The sequence below is a fragment of the Dermacentor silvarum genome, chromosome 5, assembly GCF_013339745.2.
Source record: "Dermacentor silvarum isolate Dsil-2018 chromosome 5, BIME_Dsil_1.4, whole genome shotgun sequence".
Lineage (NCBI taxonomy): Eukaryota > Metazoa > Arthropoda > Arachnida > Ixodida > Ixodidae > Dermacentor > Dermacentor silvarum.
Window position 1 is genome coordinate 150,146,803 of NC_051158.1, and position 13,943 is coordinate 150,160,745.

The 13,943-nt window shown below is 48.3% G+C and overlaps 2 protein-coding genes across 2 annotated transcripts; one reads left to right on the forward strand and one right to left on the reverse strand.

Moving 5' to 3' along the window:
- The first annotated feature begins 6,968 nt into the window (after positions 1-6,968).
- On the forward strand, positions 6,969-11,324 carry LOC119454483 (uncharacterized). The gene is made up of 3 exons (XM_037716399.2): positions 6,969-7,147; positions 7,691-7,891; positions 10,870-11,324. Exons 1-3 carry the CDS (start codon positions 7,126-7,128, stop codon positions 11,322-11,324), a joined length of 678 nt encoding a protein of 225 aa, XP_037572327.1. The 5' UTR covers positions 6,969-7,125.
- A 52-nt stretch (positions 11,325-11,376) lies between these two features.
- LOC119454484 (putative nuclease HARBI1) lies at positions 11,377-13,278 on the reverse strand. Its single transcript, XM_049668525.1, has 3 exons — positions 12,683-13,278; positions 11,747-11,961; positions 11,377-11,680 (listed from the first exon to the last, which is right to left on the reverse strand). The coding sequence occupies exons 1-3, from the start codon at positions 13,262-13,264 to the stop codon at positions 11,380-11,382; spliced, it is 1,098 nt and encodes a 365-aa protein (XP_049524482.1). The 5' UTR covers positions 13,265-13,278; the 3' UTR covers positions 11,377-11,379.
- Between the last annotated feature and the right edge of the window lie 665 nt (positions 13,279-13,943).

Sequence of the window (13,943 nt, forward strand, 5' to 3'; positions counted from 1 at the left end):
CATTCAATGTTATGGCCCCAGGGTAAGCAGCAATAGTTTCCCGTACAAAGCTCCACCGGACTACATCAGCTGTAAAATAGTAAATTACAAGTATGGGTCATTTTAGTATTTAGACCTTATAGAAAAACTGCGTGTAGAGGCGAAACGTGCAAAAATGGTGAATGAGCGACGTTACGAACGAAGGCAATACTCCTCTACAAACATGCGTAGAAAACACCTGACTCATTGCAAACAATACCATTCATAACATACGATAAAACATCTGATTTTCAAGCGTTCCCACATTCTGCCTTATTTCCTGCTCTTTAGGAGAACAAATACAAGGGCGACTACGCGTTTTCGACACAACTTGGTCTCAGCCGACGGGATGGTACGCCAAGCACACAGAGGTGTGCAATACAGAGGCTCTTAGCCCGACCGTGTTATGCGCTCGCAGAATGCCTTCTCGCACTCAAGACAACTGCCTGGGTACGAAGCCTGTTTTCAGTCATCCAGAAGACATAGTTCTTGCGTTACTAGTACCTGGTATTATAACTCGTCGGCGTTTTCTTTTGCGCATTTTTCCTGTGCAAACACACTGACGTGTTATCACCCTTGGCATTCGCTCGTCGCGTTTTCGACAAGCGTGAGTACGGAAAGAAGGTATAGGTTGTTAGGGGGTGGAGGCAGGGCACATAAAACGCGTCCTATACTTGGCCCCGTAAGATTCAGTCAACGCAAAACTAACCAACGCTAAAATAACTACGTCACTGCAGCAGACATGTCTTTCGCTAACTGTGTCGCAACGCCCTGTGTGGCCAGCGAACCCAAAAATCACCCCCAGAAAGTAGCAAAATAAGTTGCTGTAATGTTGGGGTGCATAGGAAGCATAACATAGATGTCCCAGTAAGACTCGGTACACGCCAAACTAGCTGCGCCACAACGGCTGAGCAGTCTTTCGCTAACAGTGTCACAATGTCCGGTGGCGTGCCCTAAACATAAATTAATTGAAATTCAGCGCAGGCTCTCAAACAAAATTTCTCGCCTTCCAGAGATCCAATAGCGCAGAAGTACCGGGTCTAAGTGCAGCAGGAACGCAGAAATATGCCGAGAGCTGAAGACAGCAGAGTTACATCAAAAAAAGAAATCCGCCTCCATTCCGGCGTCTGAAAGTTGATGTAGAGCGAAGCTGTTGCCGACGTTAGACAAGCACGACAGACATTAGGCGACGTTAAATAAATCCGTCAAGGTCATCATCATCATCATCAGCCTATATTTATGTCCACTGCAGGACGAAGACTTCTCCCTGTGATCTCCAGTTACCCCTGTCGTGCGCTAGCTGATTCCAACTTGCGCCTGCAGAGTACATACAAGTAAACTGCGTCAGAGAATTCCTAAGGTACGACTTACACAAAAGCAGCAGACATGATAGCTTCGGATTGTAATACGAATTTACGAGAAAACATATTTCTGTTCCGCGGAAACTAAACGACAAAGCCTTTTTCCAGCTGCCGTTTGAGGCCTGTCCGAGTGACCACGGCCGCTAGGTGGAGGTACGGTTTTTGGACAGTGTTTGCCATAATGTCGATTACGGTGGCAGCACACGCTGTGCAACAGGTGCAACGGACAGAGCGCCAACGGGTCAAGGCAAATACATTGTGCGCACACGTACGTCACGCGCACATGCACATGTGCAGAAGTGCAACATATACGCTCATTCTCCGAGGTCCTCCACTAGGCGCAAGTGCGTTATTGAAGTAAATGAATTGCTCAAAGTGAATTGCGCCTAAAACTTTCTAAGTACGACTTACAAACAAGCTGCAGACATGATAGATTCGGATTGTAATTCCAATGTATGAGCATAACGACATCGTCACTTGACGATATCGCCTGGCGACGCAATCTGATGACGGTAGCAGGTCAAACGTGAAATCATGCGATGACGTCTTCGTCAAGTGATGATGTCACTTGATGACGTCGTGTGATGCCTCTTGGAGAAGCAGCACACTGTGCGCTTCCCACTTCTTCGTACCGTCTCTGGGATCGGCCTACATTTTCGTGTTAGCGAGAGCCACGCACGCGGACAAAAATTTTCGACTAACTGGAGGCTTACAGCTTCGCTGTAAAAAGACAAACGTGTCGCCGGACTGGCGAATGCTGATGCGAAGCCGGCCTACATCGTTTCTTTTGCGTGCCTGGAACATGGCACATGCATCTAGCGCGTCTTGAGTGTCGTGTGTCGCTAGGTAACGCAAGAAAAACAGGTCGCAAAGTGTAACTTCATATATACGCGCTACCATTAAGTTCTACCAGGAAAGAATAAAAAATTGCATTGTCTGTTTACTTCATCTTACATTCTCTTTTTGCCAACGACTGTTCGGAATACTAGGTGCCACGTGTTTCCTGCTGACAAATTTTGGCGAGTGTCCGCCATTGTTTGAATTTCTTTCTCTATGATTAGGCTTTTCAGGCGCCTTCTTTTAAGGCATCTTCAGCGCTAAGGCTGTTGCGCACTCTCCTAAGTTAAATTCAAGCCACTTTTACACCGCGCCATCGCATGTGCAGACCTAGCAGCGTCAAAACAAAGGGGTAATCTCAATAACACTTACAAAGCATACCTAATTTCATGTACTCAGCACGAGATGACAGTAAGCGATTGCTAATTTCACCATTCATTTTTTGTCATCGGAAAGTTGAGCAAGGAAGAAGCGTGAATTTCGATCGCAGCAGGCGCATGTGAGGAAGATTGCGATACACCATGGCTAGTGGTGTAAAATACAACCTGCACAGTGTTGGCAGTTAGACTGCGCAGATTATGGTTATTTATATTGTTACGCCGTGTCACTGCCAGTGAAAAGTGAGGGAAGCGAGAGAAGAGAAAGAAGAAGACGACGTTGCTACTACGATTGACTCCAGCCAGCATAGCCCAAGGAGCTACATCTTTGTGCCTCACTCAGTAAACGCTCCCTTAACCCTCTCCCAAGGCCGTAACAGATTGGTGGAGGTGCTGGGTAATACGAACCCAACGACGGAAGCTCTACTCCCTGGTCTTCGCCGCAGCCGCCGCCTTGCCGGACTTCCGCGTTCGCCGATCGAGATGATGTCCCAACTCCAGACCTCGGGGGCAACTCCTACGGCTCCTACGGGTCCCTGGCCGTACTATCGAGTGCCGCCAAACTTTGGCGGGACCTCAGGGGAGGACGTTGACGAGTGGCTCAAGAACTATAAGCGGGTGAGCAGAAGCAACGGCTGGGACTCGGCAGCGCAGCTTAGTCATGTTGTATTTTCACTGACAAACACTGCTCTCATGTGGTATGAAAACCACGAGGACATGTTCACCACTTGGGATCGTTTTGTTGAGGAAGTACAGAAGTGCTTCGGCGATTCTAACGCGAAGAAGAAGCGAGCGGAGCAGACATTGGCTCAGAGGGCACAGGTTCCAGGGGAGACATGTACCACATATATCGAAGAAATTTTGAAGCTGTGCAAGATAGTGAATCCTAGGATGACTGAAGAGGACAAGGTTGGAAACGTTTTGAAGGGGATAGCCGAAGACGTGTATAATTTCTTGATTGGCAAAGAATACCTTAACTCCGTGTCTGACGTGATGCAGCACTGTCGCACATTTGAAACGCTGAAGATGCGACGGATAGCTCCGAAATTTGGCCGTCTGTCAAACGTGCCAACCGTGGCTAGTGTCGACACTATGTCGCCTAATGACCTCTCGTCGACAATACGCCAGATTGTACGGGAAGAATTGCTTCGATGTCAGCAAGTCTCTCATTGCCCCAGCGCGTTTCAGGACGGCTATGCAAGAGAGACCGCACGCGCGCAAACGCCAGCCGTTCAGGCCCCATGGCAGCCATCAGTTAATGCAGCAGACGTCGATGAATGCTAAGGTACACTGCGGTCATTTGAGTACTCCGATCGGACACCCTCCAATTACGAACGGTGTTTTCGTTCACCTCGTTTCACTCAACGAACGTCGGCTGGCTACCGTTCCCATGAAGAGCGATACTGCTACCCAATGCCTTCTGACAGGACTGGTAGCTCCGAGCTGCCACGGGTGTCTCGACCTCCGCCCGTGTGTGACAGCTGCGGCGTCCCGGGTCACATCTCGCGATATTGCAACAACCCCCCTACAACCAGCGAGATCCCTTGCTCATGTCTCCCCAGCCTTTCGACCGCCCGTTCTCTACGCCACGGCCACCACGCGCGCCCACCAGTTTACGCTACCCCTCACCGGCCTCTGATCGAAGCTTAACGCCGCCACCAGCTCCACGTGCTCGACGATCCCCATCGCCGCGGCGACGCACGCAGTCACCACCGCCGGAAAACTAGTCGGCGCGGCCGATGGGGGTGAGGCCGCAAGATACCAGACACTTTCGACAGATATACCCCCGTCAGTGTTTATGCTGAAGAACAAAGTTCATGTACTGGTTGATGGCGTACCTACCATGGCACTCGTGGATACAGGCGCGACAATTTCTGTGATGAGTGCGAATTTTAAGAACCTTCTGGGACTGAAAGTGATGTTTTGTATAAGCCGTGGTGTGACATTCCGTGGTGTGAGCGGTGATGCGTTGCGTCCGGTGGGAGCTTGCACTGTGGACGTGTCTTTGTGCCGCAAGGTGTTTCCAACAGAATTCGCGGTTATTGCACGATCGACGCATGACGTTATTTTGGGAATCGATATTTTGCGGGAGTGTGGAGCAACTGTTGACTGTAGAAGTGGTCACCTTTCCGTGCATGGTAGTTTCCCAGCTGCTCTATTGGGAAATTCTTCCCGTGATGAAGGCATCTTTTTTGTCTCCGAGGACACGGTCGTTCCTGCCTTCTCTGCTGCGTGCGTTCCACTAATCTGTTGCAGTAACGACCTTGCCATGTTCGACGCGACGCTTGAACCGACTCATGCGACCAGTGTGAAAAAGAACATTTTAGTTCCCCATTGCGTGGTGTCTGTAGTTGAGGGCCGCGCAGGTGTGTGGACAATCAACAGTTCAATAGAGCCTGCAGTCTTGCCTCGTGGCATGAAACTTGCTGTCTTCAAACCAGAATCCTCTACGACACTGGTTGCACTTGTTGATGCTACAGGCGAGAATGGACGTTTCGGTTCTCAAGGTTCAGCCGATTCACACCTTTTACAAATGATCAGCAAGACACTCAGCCAAAGCGAACGTGGTCTGGGCGCCCACTCCTGGGCGCCCACTCCTGGGCGTTCTCTCCAAACACTTGAAAGTGTTCGACTTTTCCAAAAGGGGCAAAATGCCTTTAATTCCAGCCTCTCGAACACGTCATCGGATCAACACCGCTTCAGCGCATCCCGTACGGCAAAAACCTTACAGGGTATCACCATCTGAGTGCAACATAATCAACGAGCAAGTGCAGGAGATGCTAGGAAAGGGAGTAATTCAAGAATCCGCGAGTCCCTGGGCCGCTCCCGTCATTCTTGTGAAGAAGAAAGATGGTACGTGGAGATTCTGCGTTGACTATCGCCGACTGAATTCCGTAACTAAGAAAGACGTGTATCCGCTGCCCCGTATTGATGACGCCATCGACTGCCTGCATTCCGCTTCCTACTTTTCTTCCGTGGATATGAGAGCCGGTTATTGGCAAATTCCGATGCACCCAGATGACAAGGAAAAAACGGCATTCGTTACGCCGGACGGGCTGTACGAATTCAACGTCATGCACCGGCTACATTTGAAAGGTTCATGGACACTATTCTGCGTGGTTTAAAATGGCAGATTTGTATGTGCTACCTTGATGATGTCGTAAATTTTGGACGGACATTTCATGAGCACAACATTCGTCTAAGTATTGTACTCGACTGTAGTGTCACTGCCTGTGAAAAGTGAGTGAAGCGAGAGAAGAGAAAGAAGAAGACGACGTTGCTACTACGATTGACTCCAGCCAGCATAGCCCAAGGAGCTACATCTTTGTGCCTCAATCAGTAAACGCTCCCTTAACCCTCTCCCGAGGCCGTAACAATATAATATATATTGCACTGTACTCGCGGACAACTTTCTGTGACAACTAAGGTAGAGCTACGAGCGCGAGGCTGCTGCACGTGTGTTACCACGCCAAGTAGTCCGGCAGCGTTTGACAGTGCTTTTGGTTGCTCGGTACAGACGCTGTACCGACGCAGCATCCACGCGCGACGGTTTCGCGTTTGCTGAAACGCAGATGGCAAAAACAGCAAAATAAGCAACCTTTTGGACTCAGTGGTGTGTTCTATCTTATGTAACTGTTGCTAATAAGGTGTTTATGTTTTCTCTTCTCCAGCCAGAACTATCGTGGATTTAAAAGGGGGACTCTTCAGAAGCGCTCTCACTTGTGGGTGCTTTTTCTCCGTAGCTTCCCCTTCACCCCCGTATTCACAAATGCTCCTTTCCTTACACGTAAAGCCGGCCTTTCGTAAGGAGAACTTAAGTTAAAGTGTGAGAAAAGGTAAAGGAGCGCTTCAAAAATCCACCTTACCACATTTTAAGGGCACCTTACGAAAGGCGCCCTTATCCGAATAAGCGTGTGACATGGGAGCGAGGCTATGCATACTTTTACGCTTGAATCTTCTGTGCATGTGCGTATAATTTATTTTTATGACAAGACGTTAATAAAACTGCTCCACCATTCCTACAAGCAAGCACACCCAACGTTAAACAGTCACTTAGCCCGTTGTTGACTCAACATTACTTTCAGCTGGCCACCATGCAGCGTAGCCGTCACAATAACAGGCTTGCTAATATTTCACGTCGTGCCTTTTTTTGTGTTCGTTTGGTTTGTACCGTCCGCTCGCACGTTTTGTTATTTGTACGTTTTCTCTTTCCTTGCTCTTTATTTCTTAGCTGTGTTGCGCACTTTACTTAATATTATTTGATAGCGAAAAAAGGTGTAATGGACGGAAAAAAGAGGGTAAATTTTAGTGAAGAGGAAGGAAGCGTGCTAATTAATGTCGTCAGTAAATACCAAACGATCGTGGAGAACAAACGGACGGACGGAGTCTCCTTGGATAAAAAAAAGAAGACATGGAAGGAGATCACCGACGAATACAACTGCCGGCCCGATGTTCGATTTCGAACTGAGGCTCAACTTCGAAAATGCTGGGACAATTTAAAAGAAAAGTGGAGAAAAGGAAAGGCCGACGACATGAAGGAAGTGTTTACGACAGGTGAGCTCCTGCTCTCTCTCTCTCTGTTTTCGCTGCTCGCTACTTTCGCTGATTCCTGTTTCAGTACATTTTGCTGATAATGCTGAGGCTCCTTGATGTATTGTGTTGCGGCTCAGCCGTGTCAGTTCTGTCGCCGTGCCGTTATAAGTTGCTTCGGTGAAATATGACACATGCGATAGCTCGCATCTTGCGTCGAGGCCTTTTTTTTTTCCTTCTTCTTCTTAGGAAGTGCATGTTGCGCTCTCGAGCCGAAGCACGCACTTCTATAGCTTTCCTGCGTGGCCGTGATTTGACCTATGCGAAGTCGAGGCCGGCCTGGGCGCAAGCGCGCGTTTCCTGTAAACACGAGCTCGGGTCCAGACCAGCCTGTCGCCAAATTTGCTGCTGCCCGTAGACGGCGATGCGTTCCCTGCCATCCACGCAAAATATCGCAAAAGTAATGACTAAAGCATGTCACGCTCTTGATGCATAGTGCGACGGTAGCCGTCTGCACGTAATTCAGGAATGATTGGGGCATAACGCAAATTCGTGCTGTCTTTTCAGGAGGCGGCTGTGCGCCAGCTAGCCAGCTTACGGACGAGTTGGAGCGAGTTGGGGCTGTCGTGTCGCACATGTCGACGCGGGTGGAGAACCCCTTTGACAGCGACCGTGGGCGCCACGCAGCCACTCCCCGATCACAGAGCACCCCGAGTGTCGTCTCGTTGCTGCAGCCGATGCAGGTGGAGACGCTTGAACCGCCAAATGGTATGTACATTGCAAGGACAGCTTCTTTTTTTTTGGGGGGGGGAGGGGGAGTGGTTGACCGTAATGTGCTGGGCGAGCATAGATGTGCAAAGGAGTTGTACCAACATCTCTCATCCAGAGAGGAAACCCTGTAAACACATGAAGCTTGCATAAGTCTCTTCCAGATACATGAAGCTATCACCAAACCCAGCAACTCCCAACTTTAAGCAATCTTGGCCATAGATTTGAAGAAAGCCTTCGACAACGTGACCCACGATGCCATGCTTGTGGTGCTCTCTTCCACCAACTGTGGCACCAAGATATACAACTGCATGCGAGTCTTTTTCCAACTCCGTACGTACATCCTCAAAATTGGCGATATGACACGTACCCACACCTGCAAAGGCGCATACCGCAAGGAGCCGTGCTCTCACCAACACTGTTCAACTTAGCAATGTGTCGCATACACATTGCTACTCCTCATACCAGACATACATTACACACTATATGCCGACGACATAACCATACGGATCAACAAAGGCTCTCCGGGGAAAATAGAGGACACCATGCAACGCGCACGATAGATGCAGCCCAAGTGGCAGGTGCGAGCATTGGCTTGGCGGGCTCCCTGGAAAAGTTGGCGCTGCTTGTGCACACCACGCGCTGGAGACCCAACCCATCACTACACAACACAGGACAATATTTTTCCACAAATGCATAATATCAAAGTACTGGGCCTACACATGCAGCGAGATGGAGTGGGTGCGGCCACTGTTCAGCACTTGCTAAGGCAACGTGAACAGGTCTTGAACATGGTGCTGTGCATTTCTGATCGCCACCGAGGGCTTCATGAGACAGACATGCTGCGGCTGCATGATGCCTTACTCTTGTATCACCTTCGCTATCACGCACCATACATTAACCTCACAAAGGCACACCACAACAAGCTCAACACCCTCATTCGCAAATCCACCGAACTTGCAATGGGAGTGCCAACCAACTCAAGTACAGAGCTGCTAGACAAGGAACCATAACACCCTAGAAAAGCTTATCAGGACAAACAAACACAGGCAGGAAATTAGACTGAATAGTACTACATCAGGCAGAATAATCCTGCAAACGCTGGGTTTCAAACTCAGTGACACCCCATTGTTTGCTACAAGCACGCTCGGCAAAAGTGCTCGAGCACTGCTCGCAATAGCCCGCATATCAGGGTACATGGACCCCGAACGAAACAAAAAACGCAGAGAACAGCGCATCACATACAATAGCAAGTACATTCAACGAGCCAACACATGTATGCTAATTCTGTACATCGGTGTACATACCTGTACACCGATGCTGCCATCAACAACATCGTTGCAGCCATAGCCATTACCGATCACCACTGCACAATCATTCACACGCAAACTATCAAAAAGACTGAACCATAGTGGGTGGAGCTTGCCACCATCATCAAGGCAATTGAATTCGCGTCAATCACCGCGAAAAAATGTATCATATTTACAGATTCGATGAAAGCGTGCTGCATAATTCAGAGGACAACTGCCAAAAGATTACTCTGAAGCAATCCACAAACACCTGCGCCTGCCCACTCTGGTGATCTAGATACCGGGTTACGCGGGAATGGACGACAATGGAGGGGCTAACCTGCTCGCCCGAGAAGCACTGCACTCGGCCCCCTCCATCCCATGCTCAGGTCAAACCTCTCACAAGGCTCCCACAATGCCCACACTAGCACCATACAGAGAAGACGGAGCACAATTTTCAACTCTCAGGCCAGACCTTACCAAAGGAAAGGGCACACTCATTAACCAAGCACAAACAAACACCCTGCATACACCAGCTAGAACACCTTTATATGGGGAGAAGTAACAGAGCCTCTGCCACACTGCGGGATCCATAGCAGTCGCCCAAATACTTCGCACATACTATGCATAGCTCGCATGCTTCTTTCTGCACGAACCACGAGAGCATCGACATGGATCTCGAAGACAACGAACACTTCACTGCTGTATCATGAAAGAAAAAAAGTACAAGGTGGCATATTTAGCACTGGTTAATGTATGCGAGTATTCATGTTTTCATTTCATGATATCTTGATTCTGTGCTGCATAGGCTTAAACACAGGCACAACTTTGTCAATTTTGATAATTTTTTGCTGCTCGAGCATTGTAACATCTTCCTTTGTGTTCATGCAGGGATCATATCTGCATGTTCAAGCTCGCGGTGTCGCACATGCTTTCATCGCAGTCTGTTTGTAGCAGAGAAAATGAATTTGCAGGTTTACTGCTTACACTTAGCCGTACAAGTGGCTCACAACACTTGTATGCACGCTGTCCAAACATTTGATGTGTTGACAATGATTGCTCCCTCCTGGTAGCTTCTGTTCATTAGTGCACTGTGAAAATCATGAGGCGTGTACTTGAAATGCATATAATCCTTCCACTAGTATAGTGCATGTGCTATCTGCTCCGCACTGTGCAAGTCGCTGTGGAAGACAAAGCTGTGACTAGGCTGCGGGGCTTCATACATCAGGACACCGAGCTCAAATTGGCAAATGGGTGCACTGTTGTTGACAGATTTGCCCTGTGCAACACAGTATTGATGCCACCAGCCAACCTTACCTATCAGGTAACTAGCAAAGGAGCCAGCATAAGTAAATCCCAGGAATGTACTCCCATTCCTGCTGTGTGTTAAGGATTTCAACAGGGGTAGCCAGTGAATTGCTTCAACTGGATTACCATTCTATGAGTAAAAAATACAAAAAGAGAAATAGATGGGCTGTAACGTGAAACATTTATTGCATTTCATAAAGCACATACATATTCACCAATTCTGCACAGTCCTTGATACTGTGTACTAGACAAGGTACAGTGTCGCAAGTGCTTGTAGTTGCCCGCTGTAGTGCAAGCAAAATTTGTGTTCACGCAAAGTCAGTCTTCATGCATATGGTGATCACGAGTTATGTTCAAAGCTAACAATTATTGTTTTTGCAGATAGTATCTATGAGTGGGAAATCCCGGCAAGTCCCGGCGAAAGCAGCCAGGCAGTGTGCATGCAAGATGCACAAAATGGAGCAACCGCAGCTGAGGTCGAGCTGTCGGCAGAAGGGGGACCAGCTGCCTTGCAACCTGCTGTCCTGCAACTGGCTTCCCCATTACAGGCTGCCCCGTTGCAGACTACCCCTCAACACCCCGCTCCGGCACAACGCAGAATGCACACAAAGAAAGAAGCTGTTGAGGAAGAGCTCAGCGCCCGCCTTAGCGGTGTTGAAGAGGACAATAAGCGAAAGAGAAAGGAGCACCTTCTCAAAATGAAGCTTATGAGAACTCAGCATGCGCTTCACATGAAGCATGCAATAGAAATGCACGAACTTGATTGTGCAAGTAAGAAGGCTAAACTTGAGCTTCTCACGTTGAAAATAGCTGCCGTGAGAAAAGCCAGTAAGTAAAATGGTACAATTTCTTTATTTTCAATATGCATGCCCTGTTTTGCTCTACCACATTTTAGGAAACATATTGCTGAATAATGCGTGCTCGTGTTCTGAAGCCGCTCGCCGAGTCAACGGGCTGTGGTCCTTGAGCTTGTGAAGCTGGGGAAGGCTGCTGAACATTGCATGTGTCTGGAGGCAGTTCATCACTTGGACGGTTCCGGCCAAAGTTGTGCAGAGCTGCACATGCCGTGATGACAATGACAGAAGTTGTTGTTTCTATTTGTAGCTTCATATCAAGACATGGAAATCTTCTTTTCCAGATGCCGAAAGCCCTTTCGACGCTGTTCCTGGTCCGGATTTGGGATTTGTTATACCTAAATAAAGAGATGTTACATATTTTCATGTACTGCCTGTATATTATTGTGACCATCCATACACACCTGTACTCCGGGCTGTCTTTGCCTCCAGGATCTTTTAGCGGCGTCATAAGGTATGGCCGGCAAGCATACCCCATGTCGCCGAGGAGTACGCCAGGTACATCCCCTTCCTCATAACGTACTCTCGCATTGCTGTTGTCAAAAATCCTGCTGTCATGTGCAGAGCCCGGCCAGCTTGCAACTAAATCAAAAAATTGGAGTTCAGGTCCTGTGATTGCCTGCAAACATGCCAAAAAAGAATGAACGTGATCTTTTTTGCAGCTGCTGTTACCTGCAGATTTTCCAAGCTGTTTATATGCAGTCTAGTAACAATGTTTATAATATAATAGCAGTCGAGTGCTTCTTAAATCTTGTATTTGAACGTTAGTGGATGAAAATAATTTTCTGTCTGAGATAAAAATTGAAGCAGAGATTGAGCTTAATGCAGCTCGCGACCTGATGCGCCCGCGACGTCGCACACTTGTATTCTCTGCTGCGTATTACCATTGCAATGAGAGGCCGACGCAGGTAAAAAAAGCAGGACTACAGTAACCACTTTACCGTGCAGCAAATGCAGCGCTGGCAAGCGCTGCAGCGGTACAGCAACTGTATTGCCGGTACGGCTGTCCGGCAGGATCTTGTTTTTAGCGCACTTCTGGTTGAGTAAATAGGGGGAAATAGAACAGACACACGTATTTAGCGCCACTCCGAGTGAACACGAAAACAATAAAATAAAACGCGACAGAGACATTCTCGCATTTGCCTCGTGTTTTTTTTTTTTCTGTTTAATCAACCAGGGTTACGCTGGTAGACAAGGTCATGCCGCAAAAACTCGCCTAATCCGCTACGCTTCTAATCACTAAGCTATTTCAAGTAGCGCATCCTTATACTACGTAAAAATGCGATTTTTTTTTCACGTCTCTGTACGCATTCTGACGGTTATGAACATATTGCACTTACCTGCACATTGAAGGAGAAATATCCTTTCCTGTTGCGGAATACCTCGGCGTCGTCTCCGCCTGGACTTTTAATACGCACGTGGGTGCAATCAATGCAACCAGTCACCCTCGGAAACTTTGCCTTGATGTAGAATTGGTGCATGACCTCATGCATTTTCCCCGCGTCGGGGAACTTCACAAGCGCAGGGAACAGCGTTGCGGCAATCATTTTTGACACCCGTGTGACAACACGGGAAACGGTTGGCTGCGACACATTAACTAGGTCGCCTGAGACAATCTGAAAAGTTCCCGCGCCGTAGAAACGAAGTGTCACCAGCAGTTGCAACAGCGGTGGCACAGGGCAACCACGTCCGTCCGTGTTCTGATGCAGCGGCAACATGGTCAGTAGTTCGAGCACAGTAGCTTTTGAGAAGCGGTACCTGGCTAAAAACTCCTGGTCACTGTAAAACTCCATGGGATTCTGGCGATCCCTAAGGTTCCGCTGCAACGGCCGCACAAAACTATACGCTTCGTTGTCCATTTCTTTTGCACGGTTTACAAAATCGACGAACTCGCTGAAGCTGTCGTCGTAGCACGCCGCCATGTTGGATTGGATAAGGAGCCGTTATGCTACCTCAGATGCTGCCTTAAGGAGGCGCCCTCTTCGTGACCTTAAAGTTGAGCTAAAGGGAGCCGCTAAGTGTAAGGTCTGTTTTTGAAACGCGGTAAGGAGCCGATAAGGTAAGGAACGCTAAAGATAAGGGTTAGGTTGGTTTGTGAATACGGCGGTCATTGCCAAAGAACGTTGTCTGCGGGTATAGAGACTAAACGAACACTTAGACTGTTTTTGAAATAACGATATTATGAAACAAGTAATTATAACCTATGTGAAAGAAAATAACGAATATTCCAAGTTTCGAGCTTCCTTTAGGGCGCCACCGTACAGTGACAGGGAGGAGGTTGGAGGAGGAAACGAGCAGGAAAGGAAGAGTGGCGCTGCCTTCAATACTCGTTTTATATAGACATAGAGTAAAATGAGTTTCACGGCCACGAGAAAGGATTAAGATTAACGCACATTGGGTGGGCCACGAGCAAAGAGAGCACGCACAGCTCGACTCAGCGTCGCGTACAATAAACGTGAGGAAACACAGGGTGAGCGCTCAAGGAAAGAGAGTAGTAGTAGTAGAGGTTGAGGAAAAGAGAAAGGTGCATGTTTCGGCAGCCCTTATAGGGAGCACGGCTCAGCATCAGAAGGGTGGGGAAATTGGGATAGATAGCAGGAA